General features: G+C 33.2%; 1 protein-coding gene across 4 annotated transcripts in view; it reads left to right on the top strand.

Annotated features, from left to right (window-relative positions):
- The window catches only part of PTBP2 (polypyrimidine tract binding protein 2), a 69,994-nt gene extending 54,025 nt beyond the window's left edge, over window positions 1–15,969 (top strand). Inside the window, exons 9-14 of one of the 4 annotated variants that reach the window (XM_081025568.1) lie at window positions 6,654–6,808; window positions 8,249–8,282; window positions 8,698–8,790; window positions 13,650–13,866; window positions 13,968–14,045; window positions 14,215–15,969. In XM_081025568.1, coding sequence (XP_080881694.1) covers window positions 6,654–6,808; window positions 8,249–8,282; window positions 8,698–8,790; window positions 13,650–13,866; window positions 13,968–14,045; window positions 14,215–14,347 — 710 coding nt within the window. In that variant the 3' untranslated portion in view covers window positions 14,348–15,969. The remainder of the gene's footprint in view (window positions 1–6,653; window positions 6,809–8,248; window positions 8,283–8,697; window positions 8,791–13,649; window positions 13,867–13,967; window positions 14,046–14,214) is intronic. The other 3 variants (XM_081025571.1, XM_081025570.1, XM_081025569.1) reach the window with 3 other exon arrangements.
- The last annotated feature ends 1,653 nt before the right edge of the window (window positions 15,970–17,622 follow it).

Below are 17,622 nucleotides of genomic sequence, written 5' to 3'. Positions count from 1 at the left end.
CAATTAAATAGACTTTTCTAAAAAGTAATGCTGATTAAAAAAACATATTAAACATGTATAGCAGTTCCTAAGGAGTGGGGTCTTTTTGGATAATTGGTATTGATTAGGAATTAGCTGTTTTTAATACCACCATTTGCTCTCCCTATAAAAATTTGGCTCCACTCTAAATGCTTAGATACATCTTTTGGGGTTAGTTTAAAATGAGTTACATTCCACTGCTATTGCTTAGAGTTCTTCATGTTATATATTTTATGGGAAATACTATGTTTTAGAATGGATATGGATACTAAGAATAGTTAACCATTTATTGAGTGTGTTATGTGCTAGGCATTGTTCTTAGCCCTTTACTCTTGAGTTCTCACATCATCCCTAAACGAAGTTACCCTTATTGTCCCCATTTTACAGATTTAGAAACTGAGACACAAAGAGATTAGCAGTTTGCTCAGATTTCCATAATTAGTGAGTGGCTGTGACAGTACTCAGAACCAGACAGTACTCAGAGACAGTACTGGATCCTCCTATCTAATAAATGATAGAATAAAATGTAGGTTAGCTGGACTTTTGAGCCTGCCTTTTTTCCTGTGGAGTTAATATAGAATAATGTCATACATGTAGTAAATATGTAAGTCCTGTACTTTTTTCCATATACTAAGATATTTTCTATCGCCATGACGATTTTTTTGTTGCCAAGTCCATTTAGTATTTAATCTGTTTATGATTATGGAACCAAAAGTGAGTCTTGTTATGTCCATTCAAAATTGCAACCAAATAGGAATACATATATAACATATATGATATATATGTATATATCATATATGTTTTATACATATATATAATACTGGGTTGGTGCAGAAGTAATTGCTGTTTTTGCAGTTATTTTTAACCCTTTAAACCGCAATTACTTTTGCACCAACCTAATACATATATATAATACATATATTGTATATATGACATGCAAGTGAAAATTTAGTAAACTGAATTTATATTTTCAGGTTTTCACAAAGTATACATTAAAACTTACATACCCAAATCTTAATTTTGCAGAACTCTAATCTATAATATTCCATTAATAAGACTAATTATAGCAGAAAAGAATTATGACCATGAAGTCAAACCAAATAACTTAATCTGCTGCAGACTATTCTGCAAGTAAAAACAAAGCTATCCTCCAAGAAAGACCAAAGTATTTATAAATACACAAACATCCTAGAAATATTTCTCAGAAATATTAAATAACATAGATTTTCAAAGTGTACACCAAATGCTGTAATATCAAAATACAAAAACTGTGATTAAAACAATATTTTATCATGTTCAACATAAATCAGAAATTTTTGGTGAGAAGTTACATGATCATACCCTGTACTAATTCACTGTCCGGTAAGTTTGGTTTTCTCATTTTATTTGTTTTAACTGCTAAGCAGTAAGAAGTTATAGTTGGGAGATGCCTACTTCTTCATAAGTGCATTTTTTAAAAAGTGATGTTGAGTACTTTGGATTATTGAACTATCTTTCATTTTGCTGTGGCTGAATTTTAAAAACACTAATTTTTAAGTCTTTAAAATCTCTTTTTTAGAAAAGAAGTTGCAAGAGCTGAGGTAGTTTCTCTCAGTAGGTAAAATTTTAAGTTCTGAATCTCGAACTAACTTGAAGCAATAACGTTTAGAGAGTTGGTGTAACTCTTTAGTCCATTGTAAGTAATATTTGTTTAAATCTGGAATTATTTGTATTCTGAGCAAAAGAAGTATGTTTGTGTGATGGGTCACAGATGTTATACAAACATTACTTACTCACCAGCATTCTCAAATGGAATACGCTTATTACTTAGACTAAAATGTTATCCACAGGTCACCTTTTAACTATTCAGGACAGGATTTTCATATAAAGTTTTTAATGGATGATCACATTGTCTTTGCTAAAACTGAACTTTTACATTCACCCATTTTATTGTTTTTCAGCTATAGTGTTAAGAAATTTCTTATTTTTATTAATTCTAAATTTATCTTCTCCTTTTTCATGAGAAATATTTGAAGACTTCTACTCATCCAAATGTTCACATTTTTAAGGCTAACCAGCTTGAATTCTGTGGTAATAGACTTCAGCCTTTTGTTACAGAACATAGGTTTAAATAAAATCAGGCTGTAGATTTTATTTTGGAAAATTTTTGTGATTTTTTTTTTTTTTTAAGACCTGACAGTTTTATATATACGATATGGCTAAAATAAAAGCCTTCTAAAGTATATTACTGCTGCTTCTGCAATTAGTAGAAGAAAAACTACATATGTTTGTGACTATAGTATAACATGTTTCTTTCTGAAGGAGGTAAAAATTATGCAGACAATTTTCACTAGTTCCTTGAAAGATACACCAAGAAAGCAATAGATACATATACGAAATTTAATTTAGATTGTTTTCTTGATTTTTCCCCAAGTTTTCCCTAACTATACATTTCTATTTCCTTTTAGTTTCTCTATATATTTTTCCTGTTGATTTTCATTTTAATTTAAAATCAAATCTCTGAATCTACCTTTCCTATTTGCTCCACTTGCTAGATTTTTTGATAGCCTTCTTAAATAATGAATACATTTATTTCACGTGCCAAACAGGATTCTTCCTGACCTCAGTGGCATCCTGGTTTATTCATTCATTGCTTTATTCAACAGTCATTTTAGCGTTGTGCTAGGCACTACAGAGACCTAAGAATAATAAGGTAATTGTCTAAGATAATTGTGAATCTAAAGTAGAAACATGAAATGAGAATGAAAACATGAAAAATTGAACAAAGTAACAATATGACATCTTATTGATAAGATTCCTTATGAAGAATTAAACTTGTGGAGGAGTCAACTAGACAGTAGGAAATCCAGCCTAAGACTTGGAGCAAGCATTCTGTGGGTTGTGAATTTGGAGGCCAGAAGTGTGATATTTAAAATTTGGTTTAAGATTCCCAGGGTATACGAGGAAAAGGGTTAAAGACTTGAAATTGAAACTAAACAGTACACGTTTATACTATGGGTAAAATAGGCACGAAATTGAGGGATGAAATAAATAGGATTAAAATTAGAAGTGCCTATTCATTTGTTTCCATAAGATTGTTTACAAGAGTATGTATAAATCAAATTATAATGGATTAAGGGTGTCAGTATAAGAGAGTATCCACTCTTTCAAGAACTGTGCTATATAGAAAGAAAGGAGAAATTGGATGGTAGTTTAGGAGTAAAGTAGGGCCCAAGGGGAAATGTTTATAGTGAGGAAGTATGCATAATCACTAAGAGTATGGACTTCAAATATCCTGAATTCAAAATCTGGCTCAACTTCACTGTCTTGGTTTCCACGTGTGTAATGGATATAATCATAGCAATCCCTGACTATTGTGAGGATTAAATGTTAATGTTCATTGACCTTTGTGCGATGCCTGGCATATAATGAATGCTCATTTCATATTAGCTAGTAATTGTTTTTAAGGCTAGCTTCAGTTTTAGAATTAATTATAATGAATTGGATCAAGAGTATAGTGGAAATGTTGGAGTCTAGAAAAATACTGAGATACTTTTTGGGATCATTGTGAGAACTGGAAAGGATTTTTATCAAGCTCACATAGAAATGGAGGGGCAGAGCTGGAACCACAAATAAAATCATTGGCTTTATAGTCCATATTCTCTTCACCATTCTTTATCTTTATGAAGGAAAGGAAAAGGTGGGACAGATGAAAGAAGAGAGGACTTGAAATTGATTGAAAAAATTGAGGGAATTCCTATCTCAGTCTTACAAGATGCTTGCTGAACATAATGAGGTTGAGAGTAGGATACAGGACTTAAATCAGTGGGAAATTTAGGGAACTTTTGAGAAAAGACTAGGAAATCTAGTGTTGCATAACAGACTGTGGAATCAGTTTCGGTGTGTGTGTGTGCGCATCCTTCACTCTTAATACTTCACAAACCCAGATGAAAGCATAGCCAGAATGTGAGGTTGATTTATCCAAGCCTGGCATTGTAGAGCATTGCCGGATTAGTAAGAAGTAAGCTAAAGCACTGACGACATGGTAAAATCAAGCCAAGGGAGGATAGAAAGGGGCCTCCTCGTCACCATGAAGGCCAAAAGTGGTGCAGTGGTTGCGTGGGAGAAGGAAAATTAGGAAATTGGAATAATGAAGTCAGAAAAGGGGATTTAAATGTTAGAAATGAATGGCTTAAAAATGGGACGGGGGAGGGAGAAAAGAAAAAGGTATAGCAAGAGAACTTCAATGTGGCAAACAGTTCCAGACGACTCTTGTAGATAAGTAGGAGGAGATAAAAAATATTTTAATAAACATGTTCGTAAGGGTTAAATGTATAGAGAAAATACTAAGGATTAGGAGCTTTGTGAGATTTTGATAACTAATTCTAATTAGTTCGTCAGTGAAGTTTTTCTGGCCAGGTAGGCCTTGAGAATTATTGCTTCTTGCCTGTTAGAATTGAAAATGAAAACAGAAGTTAAATTTTTTGAGTGCCTGTCTAAAAGCCAATAAAATGGCTTTGATGGATTTTTTTTAAACAGCTTTTATTGCTAAACAGGAATTTGAGGGTTGACAATGAACTTTTTTCTTCATGGGTAGCTGTGTGTGTGTGTGTGTGTGTGTGTGTGTGTATGCACGTGTGTATGCCTATGCGCCATCAAGTGTATCCCATTAAGACCAGGAACTTAACAGAATTTTAAGTTACTTTTTCTACTAAAATACCTTAAAGGAAGGGAAATAGGAATGATTTGACAATGTAATGCCTACACCCGGAGTTTCTGCCAATGTTAAATAATTGTGTTGTTGTCAACTTTAGTTGGATGATACTCAGCCAAAGCTATGTGAAACTATGGAAAAACAAAGTTTTAAGAAAAGAGGGAGGGAGTCACTTTCTAAGTATGCAGAAACAAAGGTGAGTGCATGTGTAGGAGTTAGGAATGTATCTTTATATTATACTTGACATCGGCATCAAATGAAGATACCAACTGAATATTAAATGGAAACAATCTATAAAGAGTAGTGAGAGCTATGGTATTTAACATGGAGAAATGAGTAATGCCATAGAATAGTTGGTTAAAAGGATCCACACTGGTAGATCCAAAAAGGCATTAAAGACTACTGTGCATTAATACTAAACATAAGCTTCTCTTTTAAAACTAGATCCTTATTTCTGGGATTTACTTTAAAAATAAAATGGGTGAAAGAAGATTGGCCATCAGCTAATAATTGTTTAGTCAGTGTAATGGGTACATGGGGTTCATTGTTATAGTCTCTTTATTTTTATATATCTTGGAAATTTTCCAAAATAAAAAGTAAATTCTAAAAAAGAAAAGTGGAGAAGAAAAAAAGGGGATTCCAAAACATGATGTGGGCAAAATGGTATAAAATAAAACTCATCCAGAGTGAGACTGTAAATGAGAAACATACTGTTCCACTAGAGCACTCAGAAAGAAGAGATTTAAAAAAATTGAAGAGAAAAATATTAAGTCAAAAAAAGAGTATAGAGGTTAAGGAATTGTGAATTTTGAAGAACCTTCAGACTGACAATGAAAGGTCATAGTAGTTTCTGAAGTAAAAAGGTAAAAACTTGGCTAAAAGAAAGGTTTCTGAAACCAAAGGTAACAGCACACCTCTATGACATACACAAGAAGGCTGGAAAGAGAAAAGAAGAAATAAAACGTCAGCTTATGGGATAACAGTGCTAAGGGCCAGTTCTACCCAGGTATGTCATTTGTTTCCTTTATCATGAGAAGGGGATAAAGAAAACATGTTTATTTCTTTAGTGAACTAATATTTATTGAGAAATAAGCTGGTATGTAAGAATTTAAGGGATGGAAAGATTATGAGTTCATTGGTGATTGAAAAGTGGATAAAAGATGCTGAGACAAAGGGAATTCTCTCTAGAATAAATGAGTGAAGTATCTTAAAGATGATAAACCAATAAGATTGGAAAATAGAACAATAGAAATAAGAAAATACTAAAACCGGTAGGCAAAGGATAAGAAAATACTGAACAAGCCTGTGATAGAGTGACGTTTTCTTATTCTACGAGGGAAGTGTTGTATTTGAGAAACTTATGTTCGTTATAACTAAATTGTGGAATTAAGGCAAACAGATTTTGGTAACATTTTCTGTAAGCTCTTGGAATTAAATCATGTTCAGGGTGAACTGTCCATAGGAACTGATGGACTAATTAGTTTCATAAGCTGTAATTTTGCTTGTTTGATTGCAAGTGTGAGTTTATGAAGAAGATAGATAGCACTTATGTAAAAAAGTGTGAGTTACTGTTGTGTTGAAGATGATTTTTTTAATATATTAGGCTTCTCGCTATAACCCACAGAAGTGAATTTTTCAAGTCTCTTACTTGGTAATATATTCTTTATGCTTTTGTTTGCTTTTTCATAGGAAATGGAATATTTATGTTTAAATTTTTAACAATACAGGTATGTATTAGTTCTAATAATTTAATGATTTCACTGAAACCACTTATTTTTCTCTAAGTACTACATACCAGCAACATTTTCCTAAATATTACAAAAATTAATTTTCAGGAACCATTTGGAAGGGTCAGCCCTAAGCCATGCAGCCATCGTGCTTAAATTGGTTTTTGTAAATGACTTGTGTGTATTTCGTAAAATATGCTTTATTTTAAAATTAGGGCTTCCTGTTGCAGCTGTTCCAGGAGCTCTGAGTCCTTTGGCTATTCCAAATGCAGCAGCGGCTGCTGCCGCGGCTGCTGCCGGGCGAGTGGGTATGCCTGGAGTCTCAGCTGGTGGCAATACAGTCCTGTTGGTTAGCAATTTAAATGAGGAGGTTAGTAAAGTAATTTTCTAATATTTATTCTTTAATTCCATTTCATTTGTGAAAGTTTTTCATGTTTATTTCATTTTGCACTTGCCTTTTTATGTACATTCATTAGTCAAAGAATTTTTTGTATGTTTCTACTTCTGAATAAAATCTGTGTACTTGTTTAAGTAATACTTTATTTCCTTAGACGGTCATATCAATCTATATATATATTTTTAACCTAACTACCTATTTTTCCTAAGAAAAATATGGTGAAGTACCGTAGTTTGGCTTTTTATCCTTTTGTTGTTCTCAAAGGCAAATGTAATCTAATTTGCAGATTTAACTGTAAAACAGTTTTGCTCTTTGCCTTTTGTAATTATTTGCTTGTTCATTTCATGCTTATGTGTCATTGCATTTTTTTAAATCTTATTTTATGTGAATTACTCTAATACATTTTTCTTTGAAGGTTCTTCCAAAGATCTTGACGAGGCACTCTTCCAGTCTTTCTTAGTAATTTTTTCTTTGCAGTTATTAGTCATTGTCTTCTAAAAATATTTTTCAACTTTATCCCCCCTTCTTGTTAAATAAAATTTATTGTTGAGTTATTTTCTTTAGTTGTACATTTTATGTCTGGTATATTTTATTTTGATTGCTATGAAAGCTGGTATGAAATGTTGGAAGCTCAATGTATCAGTTTACAGTGTCTAATTTGAATATTTGTTTCATTTTTAATTGGCCTCTGTTAATACGAACATTAAGCTTATTTTGTCATTTAATACTATTGTCATTCATAGTTCTGCATGCTAAAATGTTTGAATCAGAGTGCCTTTGTTTTTCTTTTAAGAATTTTGCCTGCATTTCATAACCAGCCATGCTTATGCAATTAAAGTTCAAAGTTTAAAATTCCTATGCATGCTTTCCTTCCCCATGTTGAGATGAAATGCTGTAATTTACTCTTTGATATAGATGTACTTTACCCATATTTGTCTTGGATGACTACATTTTACTCAGTTTTTCTTGTACAGTACATAAACCAACCATTTTCTGACCAAATTCCTGCATTTCCTATGTACTGACCTATATTTTATTTTTTTTTTGTTCCCCAATTCCTTATTTTTTTCTTCTGCATTGCTGTTTCCCTTCCCCATTTCATCCTTTTCCCTGTGTGTTCACCTTCCCCTTCCTTGTATTTTCCCAAATGCCCGTTCCCTTCCCTGTCTTATCCTTTATTTTCCTTGTCCTTGTCTTCATTCCTTGTCACCATTCCCTATGTTCATGCTTCTGTGCTTGAACAAATGTTCCTCGGACCAACTTGCCCCAATTAACCGCCTTGAACCATGATCCATGACCACCTCACCATTCTGCGGGAACCACCCTTCGTTATGGATGATCTGTTCATCTCCGCTCTTCCTCGACTCTTCTCTCTTCTTGTCTTACGCTGCTTGCTCTTCTCTCCTTCTAAAGATGGTTACGCCCCAAAGTCTGTTTACCCTCTTCGGTATGTTATTGTTAGCACTATACTTTTATTATTGATTTGATTTTTGTTTCACCTTAATTCTTATTTAGCTAGCACTTTGGCTTAAAGTTGAATAGTAAATCTTTTGCTATTTTTCTTTGCTATTTAAAACTCTCCATAGACACAAAATTTGTTTTAATGCATGCTGATTTATTTTGCATGGTCTTTAATTTAATATCATTCACATAGCTTTGAGGGTTTATCAAAAATTATTCTTTTCAAAATTCACTGTTCAAAATCTTGATCTTTCTTTATTCATTTGTGAGAATGTTGAGTTTGAATGAGTGATCATGTTGGTGTCTGGGTGTTTCATTAATATGTCAGAAAGATAATCTTTAGCTGACTTGCACATCAGATTAATTCCATTTTTGGATTACTCTCTGTGGCTCCAAAAAAGGTGTTTATGGAGATGTGCAGCGTGTGAAGATTTTGTACAATAAGAAAGACAGTGCTCTAATCCAGATGGCTGATGGAAACCAATCACAACTTGGTAAGATTAAACCATGTGTTACCTATACATCTTCAAATTGATTTCAAATATGTGATGTAAATCTGTGAGTAAAAACAAACCTGTTTATGTTAGTAAGAAACCATTTATTTTTTTTAATAGCCAGAGCTCAAAATGTCAGTTTTCATATTTTAATGTAAATAGTTGTATATGATGAACATATTTGTATTTTTCTGCTGTCCTTTTGCAGTTTCTCATGGTCAGTCTAATGGAAAGGGTTTGGGCTCCAAAATTGCAATAATAATTTTATGTAAGAATTATGGCATTGATGTTATAAAAAGATCTTCAGTGTTTCATTCCTGGTTACTTCCTGTAATGGAAGTGAACTGTTCATATAATCCCTGGAATCCTGATTAATGCTATGTTATTTTAATTCTAATGTGATTTGTAAGTATTTGGGCTAAATTTAGTAATGGAAAGAGTCCACATGGAAAAAATTATTTTAAAAATGCCAGGTTCGCATGTGCCAAATACACCATTAATCCCTTTTTAAAATGCCTTTTGGAATCTTAAAATGTACTTTAGTCGTGACACATTATTATTTAAATAATTGGTGATTTTAATGAATTCCTCATTTGACTTCATACACAAACTCAGATTATGTAAATCTAGAATATAACTGCATACTCGTAGAGTGATTGGCTGTAAATATCAGTATGTTCTTAGCTTATATATTTGTTAATTGAGATTCAGGAATGATGGTGCTTCAGACTGATGGTATTCACATTGTTAATTTTGAAATTTGCCATTTTTGATGTAAGGACTAGTGTATTTTTGCTATCATATCCGAAGAGACTCACAAACTAACAAACAACATGATGTACTGGACATTTTACCTGTGGAGTAATAAGTTTGAGTTTCAGTGTTTCTTATTAGCTGTTGTAGCTCAGACTGTATAAAACTTACGTCTGGGTTTCCATTTTTTAAAATGCAGATATCTGTCTTTAAGAACAGACATAAAAGAGCTGATCATGTCATAGATGCTTAGTAAATCTTTTTTTCTTCTGCGTGTGTACATACACTTCTGTAGTCTGATGAGGGTAGCCATTGCCATTGTTTTCAATGTACATTGTAAGTAGCATTTTACAGTGCTTCATAGTTAACAAAGCATTCTCAGATATTTCATATTTTCCCTCATCATCATGTGAGCTATGGGTGGCATTACCCTCATAAATAAGATACAATCATTATGATTGAGAAGTACCTCAGGTAGAATTAAGCCAAATTCTTCTGAATAGTTTTTGGTTTTGTTTTATGTAAGGACTATTTTCAATAGTGACATTTTAATTTTTATTATATTAATTTGCTTGGGCTGCCATAACAAAATACCATAGACTGAGTGGCTTAAACAACAGAAATTTATATTCTCACAGTTCTGGAGGCTGGTAGATCAAAGTGCCCGCAGATTTAGTTTCTGGTGAGGGCTTTCTTCCTAGCTTGCTGGCGAATGCCACTCCCTGTGTCCTCACTGGCCTCTCTTCTGTGCTTTCTGGTATCTCTTCCTCTTTTTTTAAGGACACTGTCTAACTGGGTTAGAGCCTCACCCTTATGACCTCATTTAACTTTACCTCCTCAAAGGCTGATCTCCAAATAGTCACAAGGGCGGTGGGGGGGGGGGGTCAGTGGGGAGGCAGGGAGGTAGGTAGAGCTTTAACATAGAATACAATTCAGTGCCTAACAATACTTATATTTGTAAAAAGCCCTAATTTTCATAAGATCTTTTCACTAGAGCTTTGACTTACTAATAGTATGATTTATAGTTTTTTGAACTATATGTAGTGGCAAATAATTTATTATTTCTCATTGCTGCTAAGGTAGATTTTGTTACCCAAGAAGTTATTTTAATGGGAATTTAAAATCACTGAAAGCTAAAGGATAAAGTACTATACAAATTAGATATATTACTGTGAAAGCAGTGTTTCGACAGAAAGTTTTCATTTTAAGAATAATGGTATAAACTCAAGGGAGATAATAAAAACAGTACTAGAAATTCATAGTTACAAGTGGTTGAGAGAAAAAGCAGAGCTAGTTGGGTCCTTTGAACAGACTAATAAAATAGACAAGTGGATGTCGAGATTAATTTTTAAAAAATGGAAGAGGAAACACAAATATTTTGAATTATAAAGGATACGAAGTATTGATATAGCTCCATTTCCACATTGCACGAACTCATCCTAGGTCTGTAAAGTTGTTGGTTATCTTTTAACTTTTCAATATTAATGTCTTCTTGAAAGATGGATTAGGGAAAGTTAAAAACTTGTATTCAACCAAAAATTCCATTTCTACTGTGCAGTAGTGACTTTTCTCTCCTTTATCTTTGGTTGCTTTGTCCATTTATACCATTATTTTCTTGGAACAGTAGATTTCAAGATATGAGTCCCATTATTTAAACTTGATTCATTTTAAATTAGTAATTCAAACAATCTGCTTTATTTTGTTTAATCATTATGTGTACCTCAATTTTTGACAAATATTTTTTTCTTTAAAAACTATGGTATTCTAAATACCTCTCCTCCTACCCCCCACCCACCCACCCCCCAGCCCCCATCTGCTTCAGATCACTTCATATCCTTTTGTCAGGAGTTAGTTGACTAGAATTTCATTACCTGGCCACTTCCTCAGATAGCTGTTTGGTTATTTTGCTCAATTTTATTTTTATTTTACTTTTTTTGGGGGGGAGGGCACAGTGGCCCATGCAGGGATCTGCCCGGCAACCTTGGTGTTATTAACATCACGCTCTAACCAACTGAGCTAACCAGCCACCCTTATTTTGCTCAATTTTAATCCCATTTCTCTATCCATTTCCTGTTTATTACTATGCCTAGGACCTTTTATTCTTTTCTTATTCCTGCCTGTCAGTATCTCAAAGCTCTACTCTTTGTTCAGTCTTTTCATAACTTCAAAGCTGCACTAAGATTGCTTTCTTAGGACAGCCTTAAGTCTACTTCTTAATACCACTTTCTTCCCCAAACTCATTCATTAAAACACATTTTGTGTGAGGTAATAGCACTTTATTATTAGCAAAGTTCTGTTCACTTAGAACAGTAGAATTATAGAACTTATAAGATACTTTTAAATTCAACTAAGTTTTATGAAGGAAGTATATGTACCATCACTATCAATAATTTAGTTGATTTTATAAGTGTAAGCATAAATTTATATGCATATGTGAAATACAGTGTAAGAAAGTAGTGAGGAAATACAGACCTGAGATGATTTTTTTCTGTTAGTCTCAATTGAAAAATCTAAGAAAAAACTTACAAATATGTAAGACTGTAGTAAAACAGAAAGAGTAAACTTGTTTTTACAAATTAAGGAAGTAGAAAGTGAAAAGGGAATTTACTTTTGATTCTTTTATGAATGGTACCTTATACTTCTATAGCATTTTCCTTTTCAGACCTATTATTTTAACTAGTTTATTCTATACAAGTAAGTGTGATTTAAATTCTTCGTATCTCTTATATCAGATTGTGTATTCTAATCAAATTCAAAACATTTTGAGAGTAGGGATTCTGTTCTTAGTTACCCATTTTCCCACATTGCCTTTACCTCTCTGTTATTAATACTCTTAATACTTTTAGTAGTCAAATCAGACTTTGAATTTAGTTAAAAGTATGACTTATAAAATGGTCTTTTTAGTGGACGTAACTAGTGAATAAAACATATAACTGTTCTCTAATCTCAATCCAGTTCATTTAGTTTTAATAATAACCCAGTTGATATTTCAGGAAGTAGCTACATAATGTTTTGTTGTGTTTAGGCACTGTGCTGTGTGTTGGGGAGAGACTGTGATTCCTGCCCTCCCTGTACCTTACAGTCTGAAGGAGGATATAGATAATTCAAATGTGATGAATTTAAAAAGAAGTAAAGAGTATTGCATGAGGAATGTCTAGTGAGGCTTTGAACCTTTCCTGAGGATGGAGAAAGGCCTTCCTGAGGAAGTAACAGTGAAGGACGAGTAGATTAAAAGGGATAGTGAGAGAGATAGGGAATTGTTACAGATAGAACAACATGCACACAGGCTAAGGATAAGAAAAACTAGCACTTAGTTTAAGGATGTAAGTTTTATACAGCTGGAATAGAAAGTGCAAGGAGCACAGTGCTAAGGTACCATAAGTTCCACGAGGACTGGAATGGTTCCTGCCTTACCATCTGAGTCTTACCACTTATTCTCAGCTCTCACAAAGAGGTTGGTATTGTACACCATCAATACATACCTCTGTTCCAGGAGGTGGGAGAGATGTGTTAGGATCACACTGGGAAAGGTATAAGCAGTGTTCAAGAATGAGTTTAGACTTTACCCTGTGGGATTTAAATAGGTCAATGACATGATCAGATTTGCAATATACAGAGGTCATCGAACTGCTCTGCATAAGAATGGATTGGAGAAAAGAAAATACAACAGGAAGACAAATTAGTAAATGGATTGAGTTAATCCATATCAAAAATAATGGCAATGAAAAGTGGAGAAATGGAGAAAAGATGAATTTGAGGGATGATTAGGAGGAAGAATATCATAGGACTTAGCAATTAAGATGTGGAGCGTAAGGAAGAAAAGGTTATGAATGAGTGCTAAGTTTCTTTCTTAGGCATCTAATTATCTGATTTATCAGAATTGTAAAGCAAGAGAGATTCATAATCTACTTTCATTCTGTGAAAGAGCTTTTTTTGCCAGAATGCCTTGTCTAGTACAAGTGAATTAAGTCTTGTTACCAGTAGTTATTAGAAACTCCTGACTAACTTTAAAATCAGGGAAGTCAGATTTTTAAAGTATTCTAAAATACGTATTTTGCTTTGAACTTTGTTAAAACTTTTTAAATAGGCATTCTTTATTTTTATAGCCATGAACCATCTTAATGGACAGAAAATGTATGGAAAAATTATTCGTGTTACTCTATCTAAACATCAGACTGTTCAGCTACCTCGAGAAGGACTTGATGATCAAGGTCTCACAAAGGATTTTGGTAATTCCCCACTGCATCGTTTTAAGAAACCTGGATCCAAAAATTTTCAGAACATTTTTCCTCCTTCTGCAACCCTTCACCTATCCAATATCCCGTAAGTATTAAAGCTGGAGTTTATTAAAGATATACATTTTAGAACTAAAATATAAAATTTATTATTAATCTTTACTCTTTGTTTCCATCCAATTTTCCTAGTCCTTCAGTAGCAGAAGAGGATCTACGAACACTGTTTGCTAACACTGGGGGCACTGTGAAAGCATTTAAGTTTTTTCAGTAAGCAAGCTTTCTTGTCTTTAAATTAGTGACTGGATAGAAATAAAAGTTCTCTTCAAGTAGTATTCTTTTTGTTTATAGAAATTTTTGATTCTGAAATGGACAAAATTCAAGTATTTAAGCCTTTCCTAATTTTTATGAAGTATCTAATTTTATAATTTTGTTTCAGAAGAGATCACAAAATGGCTCTTCTTCAGATGGCAACAGTGGAAGAAGCTATCCAGGCCTTGATTGATCTTCATAATTATAACCTTGGTGAAAACCATCATCTGAGAGTGTCTTTCTCCAAGTCAACAATTTAAAAAAGGGGATGATATGAAGATAGGAGGTGAATCACATTGTTTGGTGTCATCACCTATGGACTGTTCAGAATAGTCGGGACCAGAGTTTGATTTTTTTCTTGTTTCTTTGTTTTTTGTTGTTTTATTTTTTCATGCTGTTATCATTCCTTGGTTCTAAAATGAAATGGCATATGTAAAGGCAGAGTTATTAACTGCTGTATTTCATCTGTTCTATAGGGAAGCCATTTTTATTGTCTGTTTAAAATTTCAGGTTAATTTTCTTTTTCAACTTAGTTGACATACGTGCCTTAAAAGGAAAACTAGTGTTGCTATTGTGCATTTACTAGAAAAAAGGAATTGGTTGTCTAGGGCACATTGTTACATGGGAATTACAATATGTTTAGGCAGGGGTGTGTAAAAAGGTTAAGTTTTTGTTTCTCCTGCTTGGAACTTATTTTGAATTATTGGCTTGTCACATTTCTTTCTATTTAGTCAAATAAGATACAGGATATTGGAAGAATAAAGCAGCATTTTTTAGTTTTTACTACCTTAGGCTTTATTGCTTTAAAAAAAAAAAAAACATTGGCCTTTGTATCTCACAATTCTGGTCTAGATTCAGTTATGAATGTAGGCATTAGTTAAAATTAACAAGATGCAGAGTATTAATTTCTTAAGACAACAAAGTGATTTCTGTAAGTTTGAGCCCTATGTGGAAAGCATTGTGGAATCTTAACCTTTTTGTACACACTCTTGTGGGACGTATCATATAAATGTCAGCACTAAGTAATGTCTTGTTTGTGGCTGAATATTTTTCGTAGATGTTTTTGAAGTTGACATGACTTATGTGCATTTAAATATATATTGCCATCCTTAGTTTGTAATTAAGATTTGGAATATGGTTGTGGATTTCTGAGCATGTGAAGACTGGTCTAGCTAGTTCAGGAACTGGTGCATGTATTTTTCAAAGATAAAGAAAGTGTACTGCAAAAATTTGCAGGAAGATTAATTTTGTGGCAGTTTTCTAAAACTGACAACCAGGTGGGACCAAAGTTTATGTGCCTTTAGTCTTAATTTACCTTGCATTGTAATATTCAGTTTTAATAAATCTTCAAAATATTTTGTATTTAGGAATAGATCTGACTTTAATAAAAACATGGCTCAGAATCTACAGGTCAAATTAATTTGAACAGTTCTTGTCAATCTGAATTGTTGATTCTGTTTAAATGACCAATACTTTTTTGAAATTGATGTACTTAGTTTCAAGATTCATAGATTCTGTTATCTATGTAGACAGAATGGTCATGTATATTTTCTATTAGTTGAGTTTTTACATCTTTAGAAATGTAAAATTCAGTATAGTTTGAAAGCGGCACAATTAAAAATTAATTTTCTAACAAAGTTGGGAGGTTTGATGGTTGTTTAATTTCCTTTTGTGTGTACTCTGCTTACCTCTGTAGCATGCTCAATAAACACTTCTGTAGCTCTGTATTCACCTTCTGTCTTTCTCTGCTGCCTTTTCTCTCTCCTCTTTGTTTTCACTCCACTGTGCTTCTGAATTCATGTTTATTCTCTGCCAGGGTGGGAAAGGAGTAATAATATTACAATTCCATGGCTTTGTTCCATAAATAAACCGAGATGCTGTGAAAATATACCAGCGGGTTTTTTTTTAATTTAAAAGATGGTGACTGCTTCCCAAGGAGGACACAGAATTAACATTTCCCACCCTGTTATAATCTGCTTTAAAGACAGAACTTTTATTGTAGCTTGTTAATTCTCTCTATCTCTTTTGTTGTTGTTGTTTTTCTAGTAGATTTATGCAATAATAGATCTTTTGGATTTGCCATGCTCTCTTGCTGCAGTTTCATCTTTCATCTTTTGTGTCTGCTAAAGATCTACTAATCTTAGTCAACCGTTGCTAGTTTTAACAAAGATACTTGATATTATTGGGAGGAAACATGTCCTTTTGCTTTTGCCTTGGGTGGGAAGACATACATACAGGTATTTAAAAATGTAAGTGTAATCGGTGATGTTATGACTTACTTTTTAAAGGATTCTGACTGGGTGCTATTTGTATTACTCAGAATATTTTAGGTCACTTTTTTGAGACAGGTATATTGGTGTCAAGTTTGTTCTGACAGGTTCTGTTCCTTAGGTTTGTTCTGTTATAAAATAACGGACAATGCAAACTGTGTAAGTATATATTCAGAAGGAGTAGAGAGGTCCCTACCTCCTTCATCCGGGATCAGAGAAATGGGTACAGAATTATTTAGTGAAATTGAGATTGCATAGGTGTTTCTATTTCAGCTAACTATAAGAAGTTTGATTGTAGAAATTCTTAATTTTTATAGTTATTCACTCTCCTAAATATATTTATTCCCTTTAAGTTAATCTTTTTTCTTCTTCAGAGTTTGCAAATAAAAATAAAGGTTGAAGAGTGTCAGATTACTCACATTAAGGACAAAAATGCTCAAGTATGCAGGAAAGAAAAGAAAACATAATGAATACCTATGCACTTACTACTTTTTCCACCTAACACTTGTCATACTTTATAAGATAAGGATGTTTGGACATTGATACTTCCTTTATCAAATCTCATAATATTTAACGTGTTTTAATGTTTTTTTTAAACTAATTTCTTTTCAATAAATAGTTGTTTGAGTCTCAGGTTTCTCCTGAAGATGTAAAAAGGTAAAAAAGGAGCTACTGTTAGTATTTCGAAGTTATGTGTAAGATTCTTAAATAGAAACATCTTTTCTAGTTTCACATTGTACCCACCCTTCTTGCAACTTCCTCCCATTTCAATGGACAAAGTATTTGGCATCTTTGTTTTCATCCCCTTATTTGGTGTTAGTGTTGTGTAGGATTTTTAGTCAAGGAATTTTAACTTTTCATTATGAAAGGTTTCAAACTCGCACAAAATAGCAGACTAACAAACCCCCACATTCAGCTTGAGTTACCAACTTACAACTTTTCTTGTTTCCTCCACCCACTTCTCATCTCCCATATTACTGCAAATGCCAGACCTATGTTATCACACTTCCCGGCATGTTTTCCTTACATGATTATAGTCGCTCCTGTGGGCAGGCCTAGCTTATCAGCAGTACAGTTTTTTCAGATCCTAGAACCTTGCAATTCAAAATGTAGTCCCAAGACTAGCCGCAGTTAGTAATACCTGGGAGCTTATTAAAAGCTGTCTCTGGTACCATCTCTGACCTGTTGAATCTACATTTTGACAGGATTGGCAGGTGAGATCCATTTGGACAGTAAATTTTGAGAAGCACACTAGTAAACCTTTT

Source organism: Rhinolophus hipposideros (assembly GCF_964194185.1).
Source record: "Rhinolophus hipposideros genome assembly, chromosome: 19".
NCBI lineage: Eukaryota > Metazoa > Chordata > Mammalia > Chiroptera > Rhinolophidae > Rhinolophus > Rhinolophus hipposideros.
The sequence above is the reverse complement of the archived record's forward strand: the minus strand, read 5'-3'. Positions and strand labels throughout refer to the sequence as shown.